The sequence below is a fragment of a genome, unplaced genomic scaffold, assembly GCF_019419815.1.
Source record: "Pyrus x bretschneideri cultivar Hongxiangsu unplaced genomic scaffold, Pyrus_bretschneideri_v1 Contig22, whole genome shotgun sequence".
NCBI classification, from domain to species: Eukaryota; Viridiplantae; Streptophyta; class Magnoliopsida; order Rosales; family Rosaceae; genus Pyrus; species Pyrus x bretschneideri.
In genome coordinates, this window is record NW_025999524.1 from 6,194,744 (window position 1) to 6,216,894 (window position 22,151).

General features: G+C 38.0%; 3 protein-coding genes across 9 annotated transcripts; all 3 read right to left on the bottom strand.

Annotated features, from left to right (window-relative positions):
• Positions 1-3,376: 3,376 nt before the first annotated feature.
• LOC103943213 (ENHANCER OF AG-4 protein 2) lies at positions 3,377-15,000 on the bottom strand. 7 transcript variants are annotated; one of them, XR_007258688.1, is made up of 15 exons: positions 14,526-14,999; positions 13,857-13,933; positions 13,657-13,701; positions 11,025-13,019; positions 10,416-10,938; positions 9,571-9,679; positions 9,331-9,443; positions 9,069-9,256; positions 7,711-8,371; positions 7,113-7,629; positions 6,661-6,756; positions 6,460-6,561; positions 5,911-6,095; positions 3,707-3,825; positions 3,377-3,616 (listed from the first exon to the last, which is right to left on the bottom strand). XR_007258688.1 is itself a non-coding variant. In XM_048584993.1 (13 exons), exons 1-12 carry the CDS (start codon positions 14,634-14,636, stop codon positions 6,491-6,493), a joined length of 4,506 nt encoding a protein of 1,501 aa, XP_048440950.1. In that variant the 5' UTR covers positions 14,637-15,000; the 3' UTR covers positions 3,377-3,825; positions 6,460-6,490. The 7 variants fall into 7 exon arrangements, 2 of the variants coding, with proteins under 2 accessions (XP_048440950.1, XP_048440949.1); XR_007258686.1 differs by having other exon boundaries at positions 5,889-6,095; XR_007258689.1 differs by lacking the exon at positions 5,911-6,095 and having other exon boundaries at positions 14,526-15,000.
• A 436-nt stretch (positions 15,001-15,436) lies between these two features.
• LOC103943214 (ATP-dependent Clp protease proteolytic subunit 2, mitochondrial) lies at positions 15,437-18,169 on the bottom strand. The gene is made up of 2 exons (XM_009353452.3): positions 17,750-18,169; positions 15,437-16,041 (listed from the first exon to the last, which is right to left on the bottom strand). Exons 1-2 carry the CDS (start codon positions 18,036-18,038, stop codon positions 15,617-15,619), a joined length of 714 nt encoding a protein of 237 aa, XP_009351727.1. The 5' UTR covers positions 18,039-18,169; the 3' UTR covers positions 15,437-15,616.
• Positions 18,170-20,453: 2,284 nt separating this feature from the next.
• On the bottom strand, positions 20,454-22,151 carry LOC103943215 (flocculation protein FLO11). Its single transcript, XM_009353453.3, has 2 exons — positions 21,369-22,151; positions 20,454-21,173 (listed from the first exon to the last, which is right to left on the bottom strand). Exons 1-2 carry the CDS (start codon positions 21,939-21,941, stop codon positions 20,454-20,456), a joined length of 1,293 nt encoding a protein of 430 aa, XP_009351728.2. The 5' UTR covers positions 21,942-22,151.

Genomic DNA, 22,151 nt, shown 5'->3' on the forward strand with positions numbered 1-22,151 from the left:
CATGGGAACTTCGAAGTTAAGCGAGTAACGCGCGAGAGCACTCCCAGGATGGGTGACCCATCGGGAAGTTCTCGTGTGAGTTCCCAGAAACAAAACCGTGAGGGCGTGGTCGGGGCCCAAAGCGGACAATATCGTGTTACGGTGGTGGAGCGGGCCGGGGAAGTGATCTCGCTCGGGCCGGGATGTGACAATTTGGTATCAGAGCCTTACCCTGGCCGCGTGTGTGCCGACGAGGACGTCGGGCCCCTAAGGGGGGTGGATTGTGACATCCCACATCGCCCAAGGGTGATCCTTATAGCTATCCCTCCTACCTAGATGAGGCCTTTTTCAATTTCGAGTTCCATGGAACTCCAAGTTAAAGTAGCGGCAAAGCAGTGGGCCCATCGGATTTGAGTTCCCAACAACCGTGAGTGGTATAACGGACCAATATGTATGGTTGGAGCGGGCCCTGGAAGGGTGCCGCCCGGGCCGGGTAGTTGAATTTGCAACATTTTCCTTAACTCCCAGGCAAAATATTTCCTACAACTAAAAGTTTCAATTTTTACCAAAAAAAAAAATTAAATTAATTGTGAGTTATAACCCACGTTTTCCAATCGATATGGGAATTTTTACCGGAATTATTATAAGCCATAATTCGAGCAATTCTCGTCGCACCACATGTTTCCTAAATATAATTTTAGGGCATTCCCAACATTTCAAACACATCAAAATATTTTTGAAGGGCCTTCTATTAGTTCATATCAATAAAAATTATTTTGGGACCTCATAGATGGTCGGATCACATTCAAAAGTCTTGCAACATTTTCCTTAGCTCCCAGGCAAAATATTTCCTAAAACTAAAATTTTTGATTTTTTAACAAAAATTGTGAGCACCCACGGTTTTCGATCGATTTGAGAATTTTGACGAGAATTATTATAAGCCAAAATTCGAGTAATTTTCAACCACATGTTTTCTAAATATAATTTTAGGGTGTTCCAAACATTTCAAACACAAAATTATTTTTTAGGAGCCTTCTTTCATATTTATGTTTGGTATTTTCAAGTTTTAAAATCAATAAAATTTAGGTTCGGCACCTTATAGATTTCATGATCACATTCAAAAGTCTTGCAACATTTTTCTTAATCCCCAGACAAAATATTTCCTAAAAGTAAAAATTTTGATTTTTTTTCACAAAAAATATGAGTTATAACCCACGTTTTCCAATCGATTTGAGATTTTTTACGAGAGTCATTATAAGCATAAAATTTGAGTCATTTTCGTTGCACTACATGTTTTTAAAGGGTGTTCTGAACATTTTAGACACATAAAAATATTTTTGGGGGACCATCTATTAGTTCGTATTTATGTTTGCTATTTTCATAGAGGGTAGGATCACAGTCAAATGTCTTGCAACATTTTTCTTAACTCTCAAGCAAAATATTTCCTGCAACTAAAACTTTCGATTTTTTTACAAAAATTGTGAGTTATAACCCACAGTTTCTAATCGATTTGGGAATTTTACAAGAATTATTAGAATCCATGATTCGAGCAATTCTTGTCGCACCACATGTTTCCAAAATATAATTTTAGGGCATTCCCAACATTTCATAAACTTAAAAATATTTTTGAGGGGCCTTCTATTAGTCATATTTATTTTTTCTATTTTTCAACTTTAAAAATTAATAAAAATTAGTTTCGGGACCTCATAGATGGTAGGATCACGTTCAAAAATCTTGCAACATTTTCCTTAACTCCCAGACAAAATATTTCTTAAAACTAAAATTTTTGATTTTTCACAAAAATTATGAGTTATAACCCCCGACTTCCAATCGATATGGGAATTTTTACGATAATTGTTATAAGCCAAAATTTGAGTAATTATCATCGCACCACATGCTTCCTAATTATAATTTAGGGCGTTCCCAACATTTCAGACACATAAAAATATTTTTGAGGAGCCTCATTTCATATTTATTTTTTCTATTTTTCAACTTTGAAAATCGAAAAATTAGTTTTAGCACCTTATGGACATTGTGATTACATTCAAACATCTTGCACCATTTTTTGTAACTCCCAGCCAAAATATTTCCTAAAATTTAAATTTTCTATGTTTCACAAAATCTGTGAGTTATAACTCACGTTTTCCAATTGATTTGGAAATTTTTACAAGAATCATTGTAAGTAAAAATTTCAATAATTCTTGTCGCACCACATGTTTTTAAATTTAATTTTAGGGCGTTCCAAACATTTCAAACCCAAATATTTTTGGGGGGCCTTCTATTAGCTCAGATTTATGTTTTCTATTTTTCAACTTTAAAAATTAATAAAAATAATTTTCAAGAACCAATATAGATGGAAGGATCACATTCAAAGTCTTGTAACATTTTCCTTAACTCCCAGGTAAAATATTACCTCAAACCCACGTTTTCCAATCTATTTATCAAATTTTACAAGACTCATGATAAGCTAAAACTGGAGTTATTCTTGTCATGGCACATGTTTTCTAAATTTAATTTAAAACATTTCGTACACTTCCGACGTATAAAAGGATATTTGGGGGCCTCTATTGGTTTATATTTATTTTTCTATTTGTTAACTTAAAAATCAATAAAAACTAATTTCAAGACCTAATAAATTGTATGATCACATCCAAAGGTTTTACAACATGTTCCTTAACTCAATGCAAAATATTTCTTAAAATTAAAAGTTACAATAAATTCACCTATGCTTTCCAATCGATTTGAGAATTTTTATAAGTATCGTTACAAGTCAAAATTCAAGTCTTTATCGTCGCAACATATGTTTTCTAAAATTAATTTTAGGATATTCCGAACACTTCAAACATTAAAATATATTTGAGGGATCTCCTATTAGTTCTTTTTTTTTTTTTTTTCAATTTTAAAAATCAATAAAAACTAGTTTGGGACCTAATAGATAGTAGGATTACATTCAGAAGTCTTGCTACATTTTCTTTAACTCCCGCGCAAAATAATTACTCAAACTAGGAAATCAAATTTTTCACAAAAACTAGGAGTTATAAAAGGGACCCATGAATGGTGGTAAAATTTCGTTAAACAACATAAAAATCGAATGTTTATGACACGAGTTACGTCTATGCACATGCTCGAAGCACATCTTTGCCAACGACCCTTCCAAAAGAGAGTTACAAAGTTTACGAGTGACACAGAGCACAAATGACCTCAAGTCAAATTAGGAATGAACTCAAACTGGGAGTAGAAGTAGAGATTTTAAACAAAAGTTGGTGACAAACAACGGACAAAACAGCCAATCTCGGGCAAATGGTCAAATAACCAAAAAGAAAATCAAAAGAAAATCGAAAGGAAAATGAAATCAAAGATCACCACGAAAGGATGAGAAAAATAGAGCAACAAAGAATAATGGTGCATTCAGAGAACCGCTTTTCATTTTGTAATGCTCCGGTGTACTACGGTACAGCAACAAGGACATAATCAAACCCAATTCTATCCCTAAGAAAGAAAACTAGGATCTTTACAGACTAAAAGAAAAATCAGTGGCTAGAAAGCAATGTATAACGACTGATTGAAAAGAAAGGGAAGGGAACTGTCAAATACAACTTTCAACAGTTATGAAGCATCTGCATGAACTACCTTTACACTGCAACAGATACCGTTGCATCAAAACTGTACTCAACTAATAAATAATTACAAGCCTTTTCTGGTCCAAAAATCCATGTCAAATATTTACCTGAATGTTTTACAGCAGTGTATCTGCTACCAAGTGGATTCCCTTTCCTCTGTGAGCGACCAGATAATAAACCCTCCAAAACAGAGGTTGCTGCTTCTGTTTTAATCTTTTTCCGAAACCTGTTAACAGCATGCATAGTTATGATGTCATTCCAGACTAAATACCTCATCAGAAACAAAATTCAAAAGGAAAAGTAAAAGCTCCACAAGAAATGATTAGACAGGCTCAAGTAAACAGATTCTTAGAACTAAACGTTCAAAATAAATACAGACGCGCATGGCTCTCAAATAGCTCGCACCTTTATTGAGACAAGAAGAACATAAAAGGAGCTAAAAAAGGAGAATTCTACATCAGCAAATATCTAAGAAAACATTCTGAACACCATCATAGGAGCTGATTGGCACAAAATATGTAGCATGCAACTCCCGACACTCTACTGAATGCACAAAGTGAGCCACTCATACAGCACCACGCATTACTCAATTAAATTCTGTTTTGATAAGTGGCATGTCATCGACACGTTGCAACATCAACTAAAAATAAAAATGCAAAACGTGAACCAGACAGCACACACTAAAATACACAATGACATCTCTTGCCATTTGAATGAACCAGAAGGTGGAGTGAAGGAATGAAACTCAGATGTGCCTCTAACTCAATGAGTCAGATAAAACTTATATAGGTTACCTTAGCTGACCCTTCACCTTCAACAGAAGAATAAGATAAATATCCCAATCAAAGGTCACATATATTTGAGTTTATATAATCCCAAAAAATATATAATACATACTGACATTTCCTTTTCGAATCATGTATATATTCACTCAGAATCCGTTAACTTCAGCTTTACAGTCAAGGGCTGCAGTGCTGATACTTGGTTCTACATGCTGAACCTCACAATTAACTTATAATAGCAAACAGTATATTCCAACATTCTAAATGTGACAAAAGATAATGGCTGGTTAATTGTAATACTGGATTCTCCAATCATCTAACAAGACGTCATTATCATTAGAAATCGGCAGAAAAGGGCTATCATTCACAACAATTAACAACAAAATGTGACTAAGATTCAAAAAGAAAAATGCGTGACCCGATTATACATTATTAGAGGGATTCCAAGTGCACCTTCAGGATCACGAAAGACATTGGTAATATCTTAAGAGCAAACCAGATAAAAACTAGGCATGCACTTTTCATCTCACCTAAAAGAGTGCTCTAAAGTCATATACCAATAAATCAGTCACTTCTCACCTTACCCGAAACCTTCTAATAATAGAAAGAAAGTATAAACCGAAAGGCAACAGATTAAAGTGATTCTATAAAGAAAAAAGAAAAACTCTCAATGATGCATGAAATTGACAACAAATTACGCTTGGGTATTGAATGACATCCCAAAATGTGATTACCGCAATTCCCACTAAAAACCAAAATTTTAAGAGATCACTTAACCGTCAGCATATGCCAAACCGTAGCAACAATATAACAAAATTAAGGCAAACCACATACTCAACCTCACCTAACTTGGAAATACCAGGACCCATCCAAGAGGAGAACAAATATGAAATATCTTTTTGACTGTTTCATAGCTGCAAGCACAACCAAGGACATGATTCCAAAAAAAAAAAAAAAACCAAACTTTTATGAGATCACTTAACCCTCAGCAGGCAAACCACATACTCAACCTCACCTAACTTGGAAAGACCAGGACCCATCCAAGAGGAGGAGAACAAATATGAAATATCTGTTTGACTGTTTCATAGATGCAAGCACAACCAAGGACATGATTCCAAAAAAAAAAAACCTAACTTTTAAGAGATCACTTAACCCTCAGCATATGCCAAAACATAGCAACAACATAACAAAATCACGGCAAACCACACACTCAACCTCACCTAACTTGGAAATACCAGGACCCATCCAAGAGGAGGAGAACAAATTTGAAATATCTTTGACTGTTTAATAGATGCACAAGCAAGGACATGCTCATCCGAGTGGAGTCAAGAACACAAATTGAACTGATTGAGAAGACAATGCATTTTACGATGCAACATGCACATAAAGATAATAACAAAATAAATTCATCTAAGATTAAAAGTTGGTGCATTGAATTGATTTCTATCTATTTTGATATCGGGTATATTTACATCATTTAAAAACTTAAAGAAACAAGTGTACTAACCAAGAAAGAAACGTGGGCATACACTTGGAAGCAAATGTTCTCAGGATACATTTGTCAGGAAAAATTACAATATACAGAGTCCTGCCAAGAGCCTCCACAAGTTCTCAATAGTGCCTTCAAGTGGTACTTGGGTTTTGCAAACAAGATGAATCCAACTTTCAAGCACAGCATAATTTGACGTAACTAATTGATATGCCACTGTCAATGCTGAAACAAATTACAGAAAATAAATAAACAGATTCATCACCCAGAGAGAGGGAATTATCAATCTAAGCCATCATGGAAACAGTTTGAATATGCCTAAATGACGGTTCAAAATGCAGCACACTAATTTGCACTTATAGAGTCAAGGATGAGAAATCATATGAAATCTTTGAGATGATTCTGATTAAAAGATTGTGGAGTCAATTATCAAAAAAGAAGTAGCACAAGAGGCCTCCATCGATTCAAATTAACAGAGGTTTCAATGAGGAAAGAATCAATTAAACTGTAGTAGGATGAAGCCATACAGAGAAGTGCAGGAGCTGAAAAACACAAAGTTAAATGTTGAACAAAAAAAGAAAAAACTTACAAGAATAGTTATGTAGAGCTAAGGTTCACTACTAAGCTGGTCTCCAACAATTAACAGCAGATATGTCTGGTCTACATGGCAAGATCTGGGAAGCACTGTGACCTGGAAAAGTGCAGCCAGAAAGTCACTTAATCACTGCAACAATAGCCCAGTGTTTTAAACATGCAAGCAAACTTCAAAACGAGTTTACGTAAACATCACCTGATATTGGAGCTCCAGTTGGAACATTATTAGGGGCAGGACGCTGAAAAGCAATATTATTAGGTTGTGGCCTATCAGGCGGTGGGCGAAAATAACCTGTCATAGCAGAACCGAATATAATATAAGTCGAGATGCATTGGGCAGTGCAAATAAGGCAAAGGAAACTTTGGCCATCACAACTAAAACATTATATAAAAACACTAATAAATTATTAGTACAACTTAGGGCCCATGATATGATTTTCTAGCCTCAAAGAGAAAATGAGTTTTAACAATAATACAAGCAGAAATTCTAAGGTGCTACCATTCCCACCTACCTTCTATTGATCTGTCACCTAGATTTAGTTACAAGGTAGGTGGGAAAATGGATAGGTGGGTGGGAATAATAGCACTGTACACTATGCAGGCAACTTCTTAATGGATAGCTTCGCCACCAGGACCAGAACCCTATACCTTCATGGACAAATGGTGGTCCCGGATGTGGGGGTCTTCCTCCATTCATCCAAACACCACGTTGTTCATCGGCAACAAATCTTCTTTGACTATCAGGTGGGGGAGGCAAAGAGTATGAACCGTGGTATGGTTGCTGAGGATGCTGCTGAGGATGCTGAGGATGTTGTTGAGGATGCTGCTGAGGATGTTGTTGAGGATGCTGCTGAGGATGTTGCTTAGTATAGGAGAAATGACTTGACGGATTTTGTGGTGGGGCAGGAGGTAAAGGCCTTTGAGGGAAAGGTGTATTAACTTGTTGAAATGGTTGGCTTGGTTGAGAGATTTGTGCACTTAGAAACAGGTCATTATGTCCATGTTCTAGCGGCCTTGTCGAATTAAATCCAGAAGGTTCTCGAGGACCACATACTCCAGCAGGAACAAAGCAAGCTTGCTGCTGCGGAAACATCTCCTTCTTGGCAGTCGCATCAATAGGGCCAACATGAGGAGCATTTCCAGAAACTTGAACATGCTGGTTACCCTGTATGAAGAAATAATGTCATAATATATACAACAATAACAATGTAGCACTGATAAAGGTGGAGAAAGCAAGAAGTCTTACACTTGTGCTGCAGTATTCATGAGGTATAGGAGGTTGATATGCCACCTGCGGTGAAGGATGCATTGATGATTGCAGAGGCAGCATCTGTTGCGGTAGTAATGAAGCCTGTGTTGGTATAGATGACTGGGGAATCAACAATGGTTGATGACCAGAAGATGGTAGGGGAGGAGGTGGCTGTGATGGGGGAGGTGGTGGTGGTGGTGGTGATGGAGATAACGGAGGTGGTGGTGGGGGTGGTGGAGGTGAGGGAGGCAAAGGTGGGGGTGCAGGAGGAGAATCAAGAGGCAATGGTGGAGAACCCTCTGGAAGAGGGGGCAAATCAGTGCAAGCAATTGAAGCTGGCTCCATGACCCTATCTGATCCCTGCTGTTGTGGATCCATTTCAAAAGAACCATTAATAAACAAGGGTCTTTCTTCCTTTGGGTGTCCAGAAACATCCTCCATTTCAAGTTCACCATCTACATCCTCCAAGATGCAATGTCGCCTATCATTAGGAGTCACCACACATGATTCTGACTCCCCAGAAGCATGGGTAGTTTCCATTGGTGAGGGATGGCTAGTCTCCTTATATGAACAGCTAGGAAGTTCTTCTTCTTCTTCTTCATCGTCATCTTCAAACGCATGAGAAGACAGAAGTCCAGGCAGCTGAAATGTAGCATTACTGACAAAAGAGGCAAAAGACAACAACACGTATTAAATTCCAGAAAAAGTGCAAGCAACAACACAGACATACAAATAATAGAAGCATTTTGATAACAGATCTTTAAGTACAATTTCACATAACTGAACCCAATAATCGAACAAGACCATTGCAAGTTGCAACAAGTGTTCCACTGAAACAAACACTTGTTCCTTGAGCATTGCAAACCAGATAATCATTATTTATTTTCTCCTCTAAACAATACTATCATGCAATTTTCTTTTGGTGAGTACTTCATGGAAAAACAAATAACTATAATTTCAAAACACAATCCAACAAGCAATTAAAATAATACATTTTAAGAAGAAAAGAAATCATTGAATTTTCCATGCAACAACATTTGGATTCCTTCAACTGTATCTAACAAACAAATAATTAATTAAAAATTCGTTGAATTGCATGTACATAAAATATAAGAAAGATATATTCATCGTATCCCTTATATGTTCAAGTCTAAGTATAATGGTTTTCCAAATTAAACATGACACTGAGATTGGATTTGAGTTCCATAACCAAATGTAAGTTACTTCAAGTAACAATAACAAACAGAATCTTATAGTCATGCCTTTAGAGGACCAAAAATCGGCTTAATAGAACAAAAGAAGAAAATAATACAATAAAACTACAACCATTCAAGTAAAAAGTTAGTACTAAATACCTTCCATACTCATCCACAAACATTCCTTCCATTTCTCTGATTGGATCATCTATGGCACGCTCAGCTCGAGATGGACGTCTAAAGGAGTAACCAGCAGTTGAATCATCATTTGAAACTCCAATGTCATCCATGTAAGGACGAAGAACAGATTCAGGAAAGATTTTTCTCTCTATCCACAGCCGTAAAACCTGGAAGAGAAGTCTGTTTCACTTCTTGTATAAATGTAAGAAAAACTCATCAAATTATATAGCAGCGCACTTACCTTAAGACATTGACGACGATTATCACGAGCACCAGAACCAGGTGGAGCGGCAGCACCTAGAAGACGTGGCAATGCTGCTTGAACCATCGGAACATATGAAGCTCCCGCAATGCCTAAATATCAATAAACAATAACTATCTTTAATATTTTTTACAACGAAATACACAGAGAGAGAGAGAGAGAGAGAGAGAGAGAGAGAGATAAATATTTATTATTACGAGTTCTTTCAAGGGCATGTACCTTTTTGATTATGAGAGATTTGTGTGATGGAATCCACAAGAAAGAAAAGATCAACCTTACGATGGACACTAGGCTCGCTCTCCAACTTCCGGATTAGTAGTTCCACAACCTGCATCAACATTTTAAATTATAACTGAAAGAATCTACAAATCAACATCATGGTAATCCATGATAATCATCTTTGATTTTGTGTGATATATTTATTTATTGGTCAGTGTAAGCAGTTCTAGATAATCTACCAACTTCGTTTGCAAACTTGACATGCATTACAAAATCTAGATTCGCAACCTAAAGGAATGCACCAACTACTATTTAAAGTTTTCTTTATCTCAGCGTAAGATAAATTGTGGAAAGAAATGACAACTGCTAATTTGTTATGGTAGGTTGGACATGAGATTTAAAATTCAAAAGGACCAGTGTAATGGCTCTGGGTGAAATCAAAATTTACAAGATGAGCAGTTTCAAACTAGAAAGATGTCTTCACTTGGCCTCACTCTCACCCATCTGATTTTGAACTTTTATGCTCTTACACATTTGCATCAATCAAGACTCAAGATTAATGATTGTTAGTATAGAAAATAAAATTCTCACTACAGAACTATTTTGAGCTTATTTTTTAACAAATAAGAGTACACTCACACATGTAATGGACATATATTACAAATTATAAACGTATCATCCAGCAAACATATGGAAAGCTTTCAAATTGATATAAGTTATTGGATAAATTAATCAAGTGATGAATGAAAAAGGAACGAAAATATTTTATTAATGAATGGTAATCATCTTTGAAAAGAATAAAACAACAAAAGATAACAGAAATATGAATAAGCCAAGGAGCCTACCTCATTGGCAATACCATACTTGGCACAATCAATGGCAAGACGAGTTGCACGACTAATACTTTCTTTAGTCCTAGACAAAGTTTCAATCATTCCCTCAAAAGAATCACGAGCAACAGCTGCCTCGGTACCACCACTAAGCGATCCTCCAGCAGTTCGATGCCCAGAACTAACTCTTCTCTCTGAAATTTCCTCTAAATCAAGTTGAACTTGTGATACATACTGTCGACCATGAGCAGCCGGGGAAACTACATTTGTGAGTTGATTGGATCCCGGGATATCTGCCTGCAACGTACTGTTGGTAATGGAAAAAAACCCCTGAACTGCAGAAGGGCTGGGGCTCCTCCCTTGCATATCTGAGTTAGATACAAGAGTTGGATTGGAAAATCCAAGAAAGAAATTTTGCGACTGAGCTTGTTTCCTTTTTGCTTGTGCGACTGCAATAAGATGCCTCATAGACTGAGATGATTCTGGAGTTCTAGAATCCATGGATAAGCCAATTTTATCTTCTCTGCCAACTTCCATTCTGTTATTAGGAAAACAAGCAACAAATTATCAACCATAAGAAATGCAAGTAGCAACCTGCACACAATGAAGAAAGAGCATGCATACCTTTCACCAGAAAATAAAATGTACTCGGTTGCATTTTCTGTTAAGATAGCGGGGTCGTTGATCTGAGAGATTGATCGTGGAGTAGGTTTAGACTTTTCTCCAGAAGATGCAGGCTTGTTTCTTGCCTGATTATGAGAAGAAACCGAACTGTTAGACACTAAACCTGAACCCTTGCTACACAAAGCCTGAGCCTTCTTTTGAGTACCGGTACTAGAGACTTTAACAATAGATTTTGTGGGTTTCTGCTGTTCCACAACTGATTTAGTGGTAGAAATTAACTGGGGAGACTTCTTAGGAGAAATCACAGTTGGTTTCTCCTCCTTCAGCAACTGCCCAAGTTCTGATTTTTTTGGACTGTGATATACATGCGCTGCCTTTTCAAGACTCTTTTTGTCAATTTGAGGTTTCCTTTCCGGCCTCACCTCATCCACGTGAGGTTTTCTAGGTGACATAAAACCATCATTTAACTGGGAAGATGATTCCTTTGTGCGGCCCATTTGAAATTCAGTAGGACATTTGGTACTCTGTTGAGCAGTATCTGACCTCTCATGATATTCATTCGTGCTCTTTACAGCGTCTGAAGAGTATGAAGGCGCTTTAGTATTTCGGGAAGATCCTCCATGAACTGGTGTTTTGGGTTTTTCCTCCTCCTCCTCATCATCATAGAGGCACACAGCTCTCCGTTTTCTCTGCGTAGGAACTCTGACATCAGTTGAGCATGACATATCATTCTTCTTATCGTCAGAGACCAAAGCATCAGAATCAGACATAGCCTCCAATGCTCGACGGCGCCTCTTTGTAAGGGGTAGCACAGCTTCATCACCAGGACCACTGGGTCCAATAACATTTTTGGACCTGGAAACTAGATGGTTCTCTCTTTTCACACGTGAATTTGACAAATTTGAATCCAATTTTTTTAATGTCTTGTCATCAACATCAGAACTAGGAGATAGACTCTTCACAATTTTAGATACTGAACCCTTTGGGCCACTATCCCCTGCATCTACATGTTTTGACTTTTTGGTAGGAAGTGAAGGACCATTTGTTACCAAATTAGGCTTTCCAAGCCCTGGTTGAGACCCCTTTGTCCTTCCTGAATGTTTGTCTCTGGCCTGTTCCTCAGGATCATCCATCACATCATCTGGCACCTTGACTTGCTTATTGGCTTTAACCAGGTCTTTTGTCTTTTTCCCAACCTTAGTACCAGTATCTGATTTTTGAGCATCTGGGGAGAACTCCCTCTTCCTGCCACCAGAGCCAAGTTTGCCTTTTGCTCCATCTTTCAATCGCTCACCAGATTGTGGCTGATCAACAAGACCAACAGAGCTATCATCCTTCGATGATGTTACAGCAGAACGATTTTTTTGTTCCTCAATTGTGCCATCATGTTTCCTCTTTGATCCAGTAACCATCTTTGACAACTTGTGGCCATTTGCTACAGACCTCTGTCCATCACTGTGTTTCTTAGTGCGATCATCTTCTTCATGCTTACTACCAGAAACTTCTTCCTTCTCTGGCTTAGATTTCTTTAATACCTCTTTTTTAGGCGGTGGAACTGCCACCATTTTATTTTTTCTCTCAGGAGAAAAAACAGGAGAACTCTCTTCTGCTCCACACAAGGTAGATGGATTTACAACATCATTGTCATTTTCACCTTGTAACTGTGAACAACGTTCCAGCTTAGGACAAATATCACCCGAGGCTTCTTCTTTGTCTGTTTGTCCATTGGAATCCCGTACACCCTCCCCATCCCTTAAGTCAACATCAATCCCATTATCTTCTACGCCATCACCAGACGGAGCATCACATCCGGGGTCTGATCTATCAGTATCAACTCTCAAATCATTTGATTTCTTTTTTTGTAACTCATCAAATGCCTGACATATGTCCTTCACAGCTTGGGAAAAATTCTTAGTTTTAGCATGACAACGACCTAATAATTTGCTTTTTGCCTCACTAGTGAATGCCTGAATATCTGCAGGGGCAACAAAAGCTCTGTGGAGTGGGGAACACAACAAGAAAACAACATCAGTAGCAGTCAGTTTAACCAGCAGGAAGAAAAAAAAAAAAAAAACAGTTGAATTAGAAAATGAGCAGAGCAAATAAAACACAGAGAGAAGAATTATGGACTCTAGATTTGCTCTAAATGCTTCCACTGGTTTTTTTTTTTTTTTTTTTTTTTTGGTTTCTATGCGCAATTCAAAGTGGTTTTGGAAAAAGCATCAAGTTCTATATTTAATAGATTTGAGCGCCAATTAATATATTAATTATAAAGCAGACCACATTTGACACTTGCCATAAAAATTTCTGTTTAGTTGTATAAAATGTAAACTTCGCTAGTGAAATTGTTCACCAGCAGGAAACAAGTTCCCTCAGATTTTCTTCCCAGTAGAAACTATTAATTCAAAATCCAATACTCCAACTATTGAAATCCTAATCAACTCAACGCATTTTGGCAGACTATGTTGTCATTTTCGCCTTGCAGTATCTACATTCTAGGCTGTTTATATACTAGTGTTTTCATTTTAAATAATAAATGCCCAGGTATAACAGGTAGTTAAATGTAAATGTGACAACAAACTGTATTCACTTGCATATACTAATACAAAATTATCAAGTGAGATATACTTACATCTCTTCCGTTCCAAAAAAATTGTCAATTTCACCTTTCTGTGATCTACACCCTAGGTTGTCAATATATTAGTGTCTTATTTCTTGTTATGAAAACTCTATGCACAAGAGGTATTTCAATGTAAATGTAAGACATTTCACGAACAAACTTTATACAATGTACATGAACAAATCTGAAATTATCAAATGGGATATACTTACATCTCTTCCGTTCCAAAAAATTGGACAAAATATTTCTTCGGATCAGGGACCTTCTTCCAATCTTCAGGCCTGCTAATCTGAAAATTCAAACCCACAAGAGCTCCCTCAAAGGCCAACCGAATTGTCACATAAACAAAAATCTGACAGAGTTACTCTTATCGATGAAAACATTAAACATGGTCCATTCAATTCTAAACATGCCAAATTACTGAAATTTCATGCTCTGTGTTTATACAGCAGAAGGCAATATAATTTAGTTTAAAAACTAACACAGCCATCTTATGAATCGAATATCTTATTCGCCAAGACAAAAACAAAAACAAGATATGTTCAATCCTATTCCTTAAAGTACATTGCAAAGTTTATGGCAAGATATGCACGATGTCTAGGATGCATCACAATGTTCAGTCCCATTCAGTAAACTGTACAAGTCCGAAAGCCTATGAAATTTCGCAAATTTTGTTAATATTTATACTCTACGAGAAGTCAAATTCAAGTAGGGTACATTGATCAACAAGCAATTCAAGGAAAACCCTAATGCCCCAAAACACACACACACAACCACAAACATAAACGCAAAAGAAAAAACGAAAAAAAATGCACACAGCCGAAGATGAAGAGGCAGAATCCGTAACAGAAACAAAGCGAAAGGGAATAAAAAAGGCAGACCTTGGCGGGCCAATAGGGGAAGCCCTTGACCTTAGCAAGAACAAGATCGCCGAGACTCAACTGGCTCTTATCCTTGGCCTTGTTCGCTCCGCGTCTACGCCCCGGAGCCATGGCGTGGGCGCCGCAATCTTAGAAAACAAAAGCAAAAACCCTAATTGAATCGTCGCAATCGAATCGCACAAGCAGCTACGAAAACCCTATACAAGTCCCAGAGACTCGGAATTGGAATCGTCGCCCGTTGTCGACGGCCGGTGGATGCTCCGGCGCCGGGGGTACTAGGTCATCGGAAGACAGGGCTCTGCATTCACAATTCCAGCGAGCCAACGAGAGAGAAGGAGAGAGTGTGTGGGTGTGTGAGAGAGGAATTGAGGCGGTCGAAGGGCGAGAGATTGTAGATTTTGGGGGAAGGAGGGCTTGGGCTTTCAAGCTTTGGGGGTGTTGGGGGCACCAAGTGGAATTTTGCCCGAATCGGAATGGGACGTATCGGTCATTTTACGATTTTTCTTTTATTCTTGGTTGACACTGTACATACATACATATATATATATATTAGTACTTGGGACAAAAACATTAAACTCTTTTTTAAAAAAAAAATTAATTTAGGAAGATGAGGTTGGTCGGGACTCGCTCCGAGAGATGGTTGTATGTGCTGTCTGTGTACGTGGCAAGGACTCCTTAATCTTTTACATATCTCTCTTAATTTCCTCTTCCCGGAATTTTCTTTCCATCTATTCTATAAATCTAAAATGTAAATATCTTTGTTCACTTTATAGAAATAGCAACTAGGATATATAAGCAAAATATGTAGAAGAAAAAAATTAAGAAGGGATACAATATTAAGTGGCTTAGAGCGTTTACCTGCTCCCGCCAATAAAGTCTATCAACATTCTTTTTCTCATCGCTCAAAAGTCGAAGATTGTAAGTGATAGAACTTTTTTATGAAAATACTGAATTCCAAATGAATGCTAAGGGGAGAAACAAATCATGTTAACTTCCGGGACGGACCGACACATGAGAAATATAATTCTGAGGAGTTCAATTGCAAACTAAAAAGGAGAGATGGTTTCTCACTGAGACCTAAATCTCTGATCCTACTTTGAACTTTTATCCTTTTCTTTGCCTTCATTGGCAACAGCATCAGTCACCAGAGCCATTGGTCTTTCATCAATCACCTCATCAATGATTCCGAATGCCTTTGCCTCTTCTGGGGTCATAAAATTATCCCTGTCCATATTCTTCTCAACTACATCTACTGGTTGCCCCGTATGCTTCGAGTACAACGCATTAAGGGAATCCCAGACACGAACCATCTGCTTCGTGTGAATTGTCATATCTTTTGCTTGTCCGCTGTACCCGCCTGAAGGCTGATGAATCATAACTGAAGCATTTGGGAGAGACCGCCTCTCACCCTTGGCGCCCGCAGCTAAGAGAAGAGAAGCCATTGATGCAGCTTGGCCCAAACAAATGGTACTGATTGGTGACCGAATGTACTGCATCGTATCATAAATTGCAAGACCTGTATGAACTAATACATAATCATCACCGTGTAACAATGCTTGTGAATTTTAACCAAATCGTGCATTGAGTCTCGTCTATTTCTTTATTTATTGTTAACATCTTCTAACAAGTCTCATCTATTTATGTATAGTACAAAACAGAGCTATACTGTTCAAAAATTAAATCAGAAGTATCGGCAAATTAAAGAATCATAACATATCATTGTAACTGATAAGAGTACAAACATATAGCGTTGTAATAACGTTTGTAGTAGAAACTCCTTGACTTTCTGTATTTTATCGGAATAGCTTAAACTACAATTGATTCCCCCCACCCCAAAAATAAATAAAAAAAAAAAAAAAAAAAAAACTAGTTGCTGGTACAAGGCTTACAATTAGTTGACTTCTTGACCCAAGAAAACACATAAAGAATAAGGATTTATCCTAATTTCGTGGAGTATGATTTGGAACATCATAATCAAGTATGGCTTTAGCCATATCTTGTTTCCCCTTCAATTTGTATCTACCTTTTCAGTATGCTTTAGGAGAGCACGTAAGTCTCGGCTCCAAAGCCTTCAGTTTCTAAACAGCAAATTTGAAGATGGATAAAATCATAAAAGAGCTCTGTAGCAGTTATGTGGTTAGTCCTCAGTTTTGGCGACCTTGATTCTTATTGTGAAAGACTAATGGAGCATAGACTTGCATGCTTTTAAGCATGTCAAATATTGAGACACTTCAAGAAAGTGAAGAAGTGCAAGACACAACTCTATTCATGGTTGTGATACCTAGTTTTTCTTCTTAATATTCTCGTAAAGTTATACAGAGACAAGTTGTCTGGTTACCAAACTCTAATTCCATAAGAACCTACCATCTACATCTACCTTAAGAAAACTCATACAGCATTTTCCTTAAATGTCCAATACTTATAATCCCACACAACGCGATTATGAGGCGGAGGCTAGTGTCAAAAGGGGTAGAAGAAGACCTAGCAAGACTTGGAAAGAGACTTTAAGAAAAGACACAGAGTACTTGGAGGTAACAGAAGACTTGGCACAAAACCAAGCCCAGTGGCGTTCTAGGATACAGCCGAGCCCACTTGGTGGGATAAGGCTTTGTTGTTGTTGTTGTTGTTTGTTGTAAGGATACAACTGTAGTAGCCAAGATAGAGTTCAGATACCATGTAATATTACGGTGAAAAGGACCCATGTCGGAGTGTACAACTACAAAGTGAGTGCCACAAACACTGGTGATATTTCGTGTACATGGTCATACAATGGTAATTTAAAAGTGGAGATCCATCATCAACTATTAAGCTACCGTATAATGACTATGCAAGTCAATGACTTGTCTAACAGTTTGATTTTGTGACGGTTTGTAGAATCAAATTCCACTCGACAACTTTATAGATTGCGAAGTCATAAGAAAATCTCATGGTTCTCCCTGATAATGCTTATGATTTACAATCATCCTTGCCGCAAATATCAATTCACTCAACTGGTAATATAACAATAAACAACCACCAAACATATAAAAGGGTAAATCAGGTTGTAAATGGAAGTCAGAATGGGTTAAAATGAGAAAACAAAATCCTCCACCGCATTTCTGACATGTTAAAATTGCAATCGACAAATAGAAAACCAAAACAATATCTACAAATTAAAGCACGAGAATTTCAGACAACCTATAAAAAATTAAACAGAAATAAAAGATGGGAAGCGATAAAAGGACCTGCAGTGACGTGACCACCGGGGGAATTGAGGTACATGTGGATGGGCTTGGACGGGTTCTCGGATTCCAAGAAGAGAAGCTGCGCGACGACGACGTGGGAGGTGTCGTCGTTGATGGGGCCGTTGATGCAGATGATCCGCTCCTTGAGGAGGCGGGAGAAGATGTCGTACGCGCGTTCCCCTCGGGAGGAGTGCTCAATGACCATCGGAATCAAGCTGTAGCTGCGCAGAGATGGGTCCCATGGCCTGCTGCTTGCCAGGAGCTTCGCGTTTGAGATTAAGCCTCTCATCGTGAGAGAAACGAGGAGAGGGACTCGCAGGTGAGGGATAGGGTTTATGGGTTCAAACGTTTACTCCAAGCTCCAACAGTTTTTCTAGGGAGACAAGAGAGACACAGTGAGCGTGCGTGTTTTCGGATCTGGGTTGGTTGGGTTGAGATCCTATGTGGTCGGGTTAAGGTTGCGAGTTATGACCGCTGATGAATTGTTGAATTGGGCTCCTTTAAAGCCCGCCAACACCAGCTCCTAAAATCAGCCCATTAATATGTAGTCCATGTCACCCTACGCACACAGCTTTTCATTCGGCCCAAAAATTGCAAGAAACCAAAAAATTATAGTAAATTGGATAAAAAATGGAAAATTATTGTTGGCATTTCAAAATCACTCTTCATATGATTTTTTTTTTCTTTCTAAATATAGAAATTTTCGAATGTATAATTTGCGATTCTGGTGTCCTTGGTGATGGTTCGCCGGATTCCATTGTGGCGACGGTGGCAGCAACTTTCATTCTTTCAGTAGTGGACTTTTTAAATTTTGTCGTTTAATATGGTATTCAAAGTTTGTCAGTATTCAAAGTTTCAAACTCATAACCTCCAGCATACGGAAGAAAACAAGAAAACCTGTGTCGTTGGAATTGTTCAAGAAATGGGCCCAAAAACAATATTTTCTTGGCTGACTTGTGTAATCCATAGAGTATGAAAATTAACGATAATAAATTTAATGAGTTACCAGCTGAAAAATATATATAGCTCAATTAATTAATCACAATACTAACACTATCGTTTACCATATATATGCATTTCTAAAATACAGGTCTTCACATTGTGGTGGCCTTAATAGGTTATGGTATGTTGCGTATTTTTTACTAGAAAATAATGGATTGCGCATAGTGCCGGCGTTTATGGAGGGAACTCCAGCCGGTGTCGAGAGAACACTTTGCGGGCAAAGCTTCCGACTAGAGGGTAGAGGTCGCCGGCGAAGTGGGCTTGGTGGAAGTCAGCTTGACGTTTTGGGTCTTCAAAACTCATAGTTATTGTTGCAAGTTGTTTTTCCATTATACAATAGCCCAAATTATAATTATTGTATTGAATCAAATCCATACGTGGCTAGTGAATTTGCGAAGGCTTACTTTTTGAGCAAGTCTCCTTGGCATTTCTTACAGGCAAAATTTATCATATGCTAGCTTTGCCTTTACAACGTATGTTACAATTTTGTAGAATTTTTTAATCAAAATATTGTAAATAGTTTTTATTTAAATTGTTTGACAAATTGCCCAGACGTGTGCAAGTTGATTAATGTATAAACTATAACTTAGTTTATGGAAATGTATGGAAACTAAGTTAAGGAAGCCTTCTAATAATTATAATTTTAACCAAACGCGTAGCTACGCAAAATTGGCGATAAGAAAAAAAAACGATGTCAAATGTCAAAGTTTGAAATATTGTTTGAAAATAATTGATATACAGTCTTCTCGACGTGCTTCATGGGAAACAAATCCACTCCATTTTTGGATGAAATAAAGTGTGATGGCATAGAATACACCAAATCCATTTTCTCTTGTCTATATTGTGGATAGACTTCGCAAATTTAAATTAGGACATGGATCTTCTCCGGATCCAGTTATCCTAATCCACTTAGTCAAATCATCCAAATCATTAAAATTTAATCAAACGGCTACAAACAGAAGTCCACTTTAAAAATTATAATAACTTTAGTTGTTTGATCAAATTTTAATGTTCCGGATAATTTGACTAAGTAGATTAGAACAACTAGATCCAAAGAGAATCCATCTCCTTTAAATTAAACCTAGTTTTTTTTAGCCTTCATTTATATCGATTCTAAACTTGGTTATTTAATATAACTAACCAATTAAGGAAATAAAAAGTGGCGCGTTAATTTGACGAAATACGTAAAAAGTTTGATTGTTAGAGAATAAGACAAACAGATGTGATTGGCAATTTGGCATGTATACGTGTTTGAGTTTGACGGGGTATATCAGGGGCCACAACTTGTCCAACTCCATCCATCCATTTTCCTCTCAACCACTATAGCACATCAATTTTCACGTGATAATCCCAAACATCCAATTAAAATAAAATCCACCAGAAAAGTTGAAATTTTTTTCTCACAAAAACGATAATATTAGTAAGTTAATATTAATCGTTAAGGAGAGAAAAATCGGTGGGAATTAAAACAGCTTACACAAGTATTTTATGATACATAATATTTTAATGTTTTCAAAATTTTAATTACAGACAAGGCACTAAGTAAGGACAAAATGATGAAACAATCAATATTTCATACGTGCCAATAACATATACTTTCGAAATATCACGGTAGTAGATTACTAATTCTTGATTTGACTGAAGTTCGTTTCCTTCTTTTCCTTTTACCGCACCTCAAATGGTCCAATTTTCGCATGCAAATTCATGGAATAATATTCCGGTGATTCCTCTCGAGAAATCCCTCCAAGACGACCTTCTTCTTGCATTCCTCGGAATTCATATCCAAGGCCCGCGGAGTATTAACATTGGAAACGGAATTATGGTGAGGGGATCCAAATCCATCGGCAGCAGTAGCGGTGGCGGCAGCTGCTGATCTTAGGCGCGGGATGAAGTAAAACCATGCGGACGTGCAAAGGATAGCACACAAACGACCCCATACTAGCATAATAATCAACGTCACCAAAATAATGGACATACCAACCAGTGGGTCCAAATTCTTCCTATTGGCTCCACTCGACTCTCCCTTTGCCTTTACCTTCCCCCTATTATTATTTTTCGATCCGGCGTTGTTTGACACGGTTGTCGACCACGACCACGACGAATAATGTTTACTAAAATTGCGTGTCACTGCCGACGGAGTTGCCGGCGCTGCCTGTTGAGTTTGGCTTTCGCGAGCGGGGAAAGACACGGAGTGTGACAACACGGCGGTTGTTGTCCGAGTACGAGACTTGGGCGTCCTAGCCTCCTGTACAGCCGGTGAACCGGGTTGGCCTTGGTTGCTAGATGCCCCTTTTCTTCCACCTGATCCTGCACTAGTTGTATTTGTTCTTAGTGAATGAATTTTCCGGCAAAACAGATTTTGACACGTGCCATCCTTAGGGGACTCCAAATGGTTCCTACTTCCGAGGTTGATCGTGTTGGTCTGCAACGGCACAAATAATTAATTTACAACAAAGTTAATTCGCGTAACCAATGGAATAAATTAAAGCACAACAATTACATTAAGCTGGTTATTTTCTTCCATACAAGTGATATTGGGGGAGCAAAATCAATCTCTGAAACCTCGAATCTAAAGGTCAATAACTACGAGTGAAATAATGAATATAAATTACTATACCTGTGGAGGGTTTTGGGTAATAGTGTTCTGCGGGTCTGAGACGACGGGAGGCGGCTCAGCCTCTTCCCTACTTGGGGTCCCTGGCGGCTCCCCATTGGTGGTGGCCGCAATTACGTCTTCGGAAATAGAGACGAGGTTACCAGACTTTGACTTGGTCTGCAAGCTGGAGAACTTGACCACCTTGCACGGACGTTTCCGTTTGTCGGTGATGGTGGTTACAGTGGTACCGGAGGCGTCGATGGGGACGGTTTTGGTGGCGGACTTGTTGGTGTGAAACCTCCAACTTGACCAAGAAATCAAATACCAGCTGCGTTGACTAGTATTACCAGTTGAATGTTCACCCTCGATATCAATCTTATGGTTTTCACGATCCTCTCGGATATAGTTGGCTTCCTTTCTGATGATGGGGGCCGACTTTGATCTCCTACTCTGTCTGTGACTCGTCTGCCTAGAAAATCCGAAGCAAGCGAGAAAACAACTGCTTTTTGATTTGGATACGGACGGAGTAGGAGAAGTTGTAGGACTAGGAGTGGGAGTAATGGTTTTCTTTTGGATTTCGGCCATGGAAGTCATGAGATAAAGCAGGAGCGGAAGGCATGGAGATGGATCATGTAGAGAAAGAGAGAGGATGGCTTTCAGCTTTGAAGAAAATACCAGGTTTGGTCGCCCCTAGTGCTCGACCTCAATATTTCAATTTTTATATATAATTCACTATTTTTCTAATGAAAATATTGAAATTAATATGTATTGGTCCCTATTGGTGTATTTTATTCTCATTTTTAA

What these genes read in the sequence shown, in the direction of transcription:
- LOC103943213 (XM_048584993.1), bottom strand. Translation starts at nt 14,636, where the DNA reads ATGGCTCCGGGGCGTAGACGCGGAGCGAACAAGGCCAAGGATAAGAGC. An exon ending in TTTTTTGGAACGGAAGAGAT is followed by an intron (nt 13,702 to 13,856) that starts GTAAGTATATCC and finishes CCTAGGGTGTAG; the next exon opens with ATCACAGAAAGGTGAAATTG. An exon ending in AGTATGGTATTGCCAATGAG is followed by an intron (nt 9,680 to 10,415) that starts GTAGGCTCCTTG and finishes ATGTTGATGCAG; the next exon opens with GTTGTGGAACTACTAATCCG.
- LOC103943214 (XM_009353452.3), bottom strand. Translation starts at nt 18,038, where the DNA reads ATGAGAGGCTTAATCTCAAACGCGAAGCTCCTGGCAAGCAGCAGGCCA. An exon ending in CGGTGGTCACGTCACTGCAG is followed by an intron (nt 16,042 to 17,749) that starts GTCCTTTTATCG and finishes TAGTTCATACAG; the next exon opens with GTCTTGCAATTTATGATACG.
- LOC103943215 (XM_009353453.3), bottom strand. Translation starts at nt 21,941, where the DNA reads ATGACTTCCATGGCCGAAATCCAAAAGAAAACCATTACTCCCACTCCT. An exon ending in TTACCCAAAACCCTCCACAG is followed by an intron (nt 21,174 to 21,368) that starts GTATAGTAATTT and finishes GTGCCGTTGCAG; the next exon opens with ACCAACACGATCAACCTCGG.